The 6,718-nt window shown below is 36.1% G+C and overlaps 2 protein-coding genes across 2 annotated transcripts; one reads left to right on the top strand and one right to left on the bottom strand.

The window, feature by feature from the left end:
* Positions 1-1,533: 1,533 nt before the first annotated feature.
* LOC134672310 (uncharacterized) lies at positions 1,534-3,651 on the top strand. The gene is made up of 3 exons (XM_063530206.1): positions 1,534-1,552; positions 2,574-3,031; positions 3,608-3,651. The coding sequence occupies exons 1-3, from the start codon at positions 1,550-1,552 to the stop codon at positions 3,633-3,635; spliced, it is 489 nt and encodes a 162-aa protein (XP_063386276.1). The 5' UTR covers positions 1,534-1,549; the 3' UTR covers positions 3,636-3,651.
* Positions 3,652-4,456: 805 nt separating this feature from the next.
* On the bottom strand, positions 4,457-6,185 carry LOC134671816 (uncharacterized). Its single transcript, XM_063529642.1, has 2 exons — positions 6,039-6,185; positions 4,457-5,960 (listed from the first exon to the last, which is right to left on the bottom strand). The coding sequence occupies exons 1-2, from the start codon at positions 6,078-6,080 to the stop codon at positions 4,500-4,502; spliced, it is 1,503 nt and encodes a 500-aa protein (XP_063385712.1). The 5' UTR covers positions 6,081-6,185; the 3' UTR covers positions 4,457-4,499.
* Between the last annotated feature and the right edge of the window lie 533 nt (positions 6,186-6,718).

Raw genomic sequence — 6,718 nt, forward strand, 5'->3', positions numbered from 1 at the left:
TATCCAGTCCCTACCGCGTCGTAAAGCTAATTTCTGCCAAAAAGTAATTAATATCTAATAATCAGAAATTAATAACCGTCCGGGTAATTACATACTTAGTATTAGAAGTCTGAAGGATCTGAATAATGATTTTCACACTATGCCAAAATCAAGCACCAGAAAATTATTAGAAAAACGTAGAGAGCAGTTATTTTTAGACATAGGTAGGTAGGTAGGTATATTAAATAAATAGCATAGAATTAAATAAAAAGTAGGCAACTTGACCGTGACATCACTTGTTGTTTTCATATAAATTCCTAAGTGTTTATCTTCTTGTTGTTCGAAAAAAGAAACTACCATTTACCATACCATAAGGTAATTTGAGTAGCAGGCAATACCTAATACTCTATTGAAGGTTATATGAGTAAGTAATTAAAGTTTAGTGGATTTAAGTAATTTCTAATAAGTAGTTTTAAGTAGTTTTCTTTAATATTTAAGTACATAGTTAAAACAAGAAAGAAATGATTGGCGATTACTCCACCGACAAGAACAAAGCTCTTTTATGATGATGATGATGATGATGAAGTAATTTTTAAATCGTGGGTACCTACGTCCTTCTAAAGGGAAACGTCCACAGGGCCGCATAGAACGCATCGGACCAATCGCACGTAACGGATTCTATTCTAGTACCTAGGTAATATTCGTTGTATAGAAAGTAATATTATATTAGTGCGTCCACTGATCCGTTGCGTACGAGCTACCTTACCTACGGACTACCTTAAAAACCAGCCAAAATATACGTAGTCATTTTGTATATGTACATACCTACCACTTAAAAGGACTTGACGATGACGTGATGAAAAATGCCTTGACGAAGGATGGTTAAAGAGTTTTCTGTATATTTCTTTATTAAAAGGTTCGATGAGATTCGTTCGTCCCTTTTTCATGTAGGTACCTAATGTCGATCTTTAATTATACTTTAAAAATATTGATGACTCTAATTATAAGCATGTTTTGATTGTAGGAAAATACGATTTTAATGGGTATGTTTTGATTCAAGCCTGAGAGCTAATCCGTGCTCCGTGGAATTTTTCCTTAAAAACTGCTGATGCATTTTTCAGATGACTGGGTTCATTGACTGGGTTACCTTAGCATACCTAGGCCATCATTTGCATTAAAATAACAATAAGGATCTCACAAACAGGGTAATAAAATACACTGCCGCCTAATACGTTATTCTAATTTACGAGGACCCAGATCAGAAAAATTAATGCACATTTTGCACAGGAACAGGTTTTTACATAAACATCTGATGGGGCCTGAGGGCCTACCGCCAAAAACGATATCGTAATTTCGTTTTCTGCCTCTCTATCGCACGAAGGTAGAGAGATAGGGAGGCATATAACCAAATTTCGATTTCCGTTTGTCGCGGTAGGCCCTCTGGGTCTTCTTTTTCTTCTAGCATTGTTTACGTTGTTATGGGGGACCACTTGATATTTAAGGACATGTGCAAGACTGGGGCAGTCAGAGTGCTGGTAAGACCTTGTGCAGCAACGCTTGCTTTTCTAAAATGGTAAGTAGAACAAAGCATTATCTATTATATTATGCTTTGCTATGGAGAGCCCATTTTGGTGAAAAGGGAGGGCAATGTTTAATAATAATTGTATATCGCTGATTAGAGTACCTATTTTGGTATTTAAATTCAAAACATATTTATTTCATAGCTTGGATGATACATAGGTGAAGTACAGTGATCCCCACACTATAGTCCGTTTTTTTAGCATTAGAAAGAACTTCGCAGAAGTAAGCCTGTGGTTCCAAATCCGGCACTTTTAGCGCTAATAATTTCAAGTAAATTATATGTATTGACCATGTTATATTAGATAATTCAGTAATTATTAACAATTAAAGAGCCTGATAAGAACTGCACGCTTGCTTCTGTGGAGTTCTTTCTAATGCTAAAAAAAACGAACTATAGGCTTAGCCTGTGACGTGGGGATCTAAGCGAAATACAAATTATTATTAAATCTAGTATGTTTATATTATTCACAATTTGAAATCAGGTATTACTATACCTATAAATTGTGAAGCTAATCAGGTGAACTTTTTGGCTTAGGATGTTGGATTAAAAAAGTTCACACTATATTTTAAATTCCCCATACACAGTAGGTTTAACTTTTGTTACTAGTAACGTTTTATTACTTATTTGAAATATTAAATTTTACCTATTACATTTTATTTGGTATTTAATAGAGCTTGAAATAAAAGGCTTGTGTTAATTGTGACATCCGCGCTCCGGAATATTACTTAAGTTCTTGTTTCCAGTTTTTTCATATTCGTGTGTCAGTTTTATTTCGTATTAGTACATAATAATATTAAATATTAATAATATTTCGTTAATTTATACTTAGGTACAATAATTTAAAAAATACTGCATATTTGTTCTTAAGTACAGTCAGCAGCAGAGATAATTTACTCCCCGTGGATAGAAGTTTGGTTGCAGGAGGCGCAACTTTCTCTGCCGACTGTACATTAACATTACTCTTTTAAAATAAAGTAATATAAATTTAATAGGTTTAATATTATGTTTTCAGATCAGAAAACTGTTTGCTATCGTACTAATCGCAGGCGCTTGCAACGCCTATCCACACGATTTCAAGACTGCTGTCGAACTTACACCAACCCCTATCAGCCCAGAGAAAGATTTAGTCAACCCAGAAAGAGGGCCTTTGGAACCCGAGGGCCCTATCAACCCGGTGATAGACCCAGTCGACCCCGAAAGAGCTCAGCCTTTTTATGAAGGTCCTGTGTACACAGCAAGGAACCCTGTTAACCCAGAAAAAGACCCTTTGCCTTCAGAGAATGGGCCCGTCCCTACCGAAGTCCCTGAAGACATCCCTGGCTCACAGAACGGCCCTAAACCTGATGAATCGGATCTGAAAACAGACGCTTCCTTCTGGTGGCCTTACTATAGGTCTTACAGATCTTACTGGAGCTACCCTACCTACAGGACGTATTGGAGCTACCCTACCTACAGATATTACAGACCAAGGTCCGTACAAAATCTAGATAGTGTTACTACAGTTCACGCACGAAGCTTAACTAATTTGGAGCTGAGGAAACGGTAGGATTAGGGCATGCTCCCGGGAAATCCCGGCTCTGAAATTTTATAGTGTCGATAGAACCGGCACTGGGCTATAAATTGCGGGAATTTTTATCTGTCACTCTAATTACGCCTTCATTGGAGTGAAGGAGAAAGATCCCCGCAATTTGCGAATTTCGGTTTTTGCGGTAGCCCCTCGGAAGACCCCTTCCCGGTTCTCTCGGTTCTGCGTTTAAATGACCAGTATGCGTATTTATTTATGACCAGTATGCGTATTTATTTCCTTTTAAGTAGTAGTAATATTTTTGTATTCTAATTCGAGACATTAGATAATATTTAATAAATAATAATATTGCTACGAAACGGGGGACCCTAATAACCCGACCAACTTTAAGAAATTGCAATGTTGTTAATTGAAATATTTAAACAGAATATTTTATTTACAGACAGATAGAGTTTTTTGCGTAAGTGATTTATATTTGATTGTTTTACATAGGTATTTAAATAAAATCTATTTGTTTTCAGAACATACTACAGTCATTACTACTGGTAAAGGTACAACGCCCCCCTCGCCGTAAATACGACGTGATTTAATACCTCTTAATACCTCTTATATGTATAAATTCAAAACAGTTATGAAATATCATTAAATGTGATCAACTTTATACGTTTTTTAATTGATCCTTAGATCTGTAAATATCGTTACATTTAGGACGCTACAACTTTATAGTCATTCATAAGCGCTCATTAGTTATTGAAAGACTAAACTGTCTAAAAGTGATTATACGGGGTGTGGCCTGTAATATGAGCAAAAAATTAAACTGTAGGCTGTATACCTCATACTGACCAACATTTGATCAGCGTCTTTTAAAAATAACTTGTGGTTTGATTTTTAATACACTTTAAAGTTTATTCTAAGACGCAATGTATTGCGAATTTTGTTATGTTTAAGGCGTGACAAGCAACGTCAATCACAATGATATGGCGTGGCGATGGCGTCTATTGCAGATAATATTTATTTTGTATGAAAAATAGGGAGTCTAAATACTTCATAATTTTTAAAAGTTGTTGAACAAAATTGTCACCGTTTGAGGAGTACAATCTATCTTTTAATTATTTTCTCGTGTTACAAGGCACACCCGGTATTAGATATTAAGGTATACCTAGTTAAACGTAAGTTGTTTAAGTAGATTATTTCAGTTAACAATTTATAATTATGAACATACAGGTCTTTTTGTTGTCTTTTTCATTTGGTGCAGTACCTACATCTTTTGTATTGTATTTGGTTAAAAAATGTTTTTAGATTTTAGACATTCGGTCAAGATTTTGTGGGACCCAATTTGACTCAAGAAATTACAAAGAAAGTAGAATGACACTATTAAGTAAATATTTATTGGGTAACTTTAACGCATAGATTTCACGATGGGGGTTTAACATCCGTCGCTTGATACAAGGAATTGATAGCGATGTCTGACGAAACGTACGCCATCGACTTGGCTAGCGTAGCTAATGATAGAGAATCCATTATTATCCGATTTGCAACATGGTTCAACTTTGCCCCGTGCGACTGAGCAGTGTATTTCAATGCAAGCTTGATAACTCTCTCACATGCAAGCGATTTTGAACTAGCGCTCTTAGCTTCCTTGCCAGCCTGCTGCGCCGCGGTTTTAGCCAGATTCATCATTAGCTCTTGATGGTTCGCCATACCATTTTTAGCGTACCTTACGGACATTTGCACCTCGATGGACGCAGTTAGAGCCCTTCGCATAGCCACAACGCTAGCTGCTGTCAAATACGCTACATCACCTGCATACAGAATTGCTTTCTTAGCCTTCGCTTCAAGTTTTTCCATCTTCTGTTTAGCCCTCTTTTCATTTTTTGTTTCTTCCTCATATTCAGGCTGATCTAAATTAATTTCTGCCACAACATCTGCGTTTAGTGCAGGTTTGTAAATATTGTCCCTTGGGTCAAGCCAGTCATCTACTAGAATGTCCTGTGTTTCGTAATTGGGTGCATCTATTACCAATTCGTGAGTCCCGTTAACGGAATTTTGCATTAGTATTGGTTCTGCTGTTTTATTGCCAATACGTTCATTGTTTTCAATATCCAATGCTGTTTGATTTAAAAATCCTCTAACACCAATAGCTAAAGTAGGTTTAGAATTCAATATATGTAACGAGTTGCCCTGAGGTAACACGGAAAATGGTGTTAGAGGTATTGTTATATTGTCATGCATACGTGGTGTAGATGGTGTGACCACATCAGTAGATTTATTCAATATGGCATCATAAATCGTCGGAACAGAATTAGTTACTGGAACTGGGAGAGCTATTTTATTTCCTGCTCCCGATTCAATTTCTCTCTTTTTACGTAATGATAAATCTACAGACTGCTTCTTCGATAAAGCGCTCGCGTAGGTTATATCTTTTAATGCTGATACTATGGAAACCTCTGCTGCAATTTGAGCCAAGCCATATACTAAACGATGTAGTTCCGGCTCCGTTGAAGCTCTCGTGACAGTAAGTATATTTCCTGATAACGTTCGTGATATATAATCCAATATCCTTCGTGTTTCAATGGCTGTGATCCCCTTATTTTTTCCTGATGCTTCAAGAGCCTCCCTCGTAACTCTCGTTATCATATCTTGAATTTCTAATTTTGACAAAATAGCTGAGACGAGATCTTTGGAAATCTGATACAATTTTTCCTCCATTTGAGGGTTTTGAGTTACATTTTTTGTTGCTTTCAATATAGAATTATCCAAGTGCTTTAGAGCTTTGTAAGGGGAGTTAAGCAGGAACGACTCTCCAGCAACTTTTGAATTAAATTTAGCTTTAAGATCGTGTACAGGAGATATTCCGGCAGAAGCGGCAGTAATCTAAAACAATTTAATTATTATTAAACGGCCGTACTTTACCATAAAATAGTGAAACACCTTCAGACACTAGACACTTACCACAGCCACCAAAATCTTAACACAATTCCTAAGTAGTCCCATTTTGCACAGCTGTTTCTCCTATGGCAAATTTCGATAAATGCTCTCACAGTCCAAATGATCTAAAAGTTTCCTTCGTTAAAGTAATTGGCAATTAAGTTTTATGTATTGTACTCACCTAACAACTAGGACCTAGTGCGTAAATCTGTTTGTTATTTCAACCGGCAAATGCATTATACATATTGATTCTTCGTTTGGTGTGTTCGATCCGCCGATACACAAATAAAGGACGATATACAAAGTCGTTGCTACTTTCAGCCGTTTCAAAAATTTCGTTTTCTTTAACACTCTTTGGTTGTAAGGCTTCGTTAATGATTTCACTTTTAATATTACGAATTGGTCGACTATCGTCAGAAATCCATACAGCTTGATCATTCGATTGTAATTTACTAGGTATATTAAGCGCATTACTTATGTAAACTAAGAAAAACGTGTATAAAAGTAATATTTCTTTGTTGACTGCACTCATCGTTCAACAAGCTGTAACTAGAACTTCCATGGAACGTGTGCGGTATTCAGTTTTATATTCATAATTAGAAACTAGTCGTTAATCATGAGTAACTCACTTAAATCAATTAGTATTATTCTAGTCAGGGTTGGGCAGTATTTCAATTACATGTATTTGAAATACGTATTTGAAA

Source organism: Cydia fagiglandana, chromosome 16, assembly GCF_963556715.1.
Source record: "Cydia fagiglandana chromosome 16, ilCydFagi1.1, whole genome shotgun sequence".
NCBI classification, from domain to species: domain Eukaryota; kingdom Metazoa; phylum Arthropoda; class Insecta; order Lepidoptera; family Tortricidae; genus Cydia; species Cydia fagiglandana.

Excerpts from the sequence above, each read along its gene's own strand:
- LOC134671816 (XM_063529642.1), bottom strand. The coding sequence starts at position 6,080 with ATGGGACTACTTAGGAATTGTGTTAAGATTTTGGTGGCTGTG. Across the intron at positions 5,961-6,038 it reads TTAAGATTTTGGTGGCTGTG|ATTACTGCCGCTTCTGCCGG; the intron begins GTAAGTGTCTAG and ends AAATTGTTTTAG.
- LOC134672310 (XM_063530206.1), top strand. Across the intron at positions 3,032-3,607 it reads TACAGATATTACAGACCAAG|AACATACTACAGTCATTACT; the intron begins GTCCGTACAAAA and ends ATTTGTTTTCAG.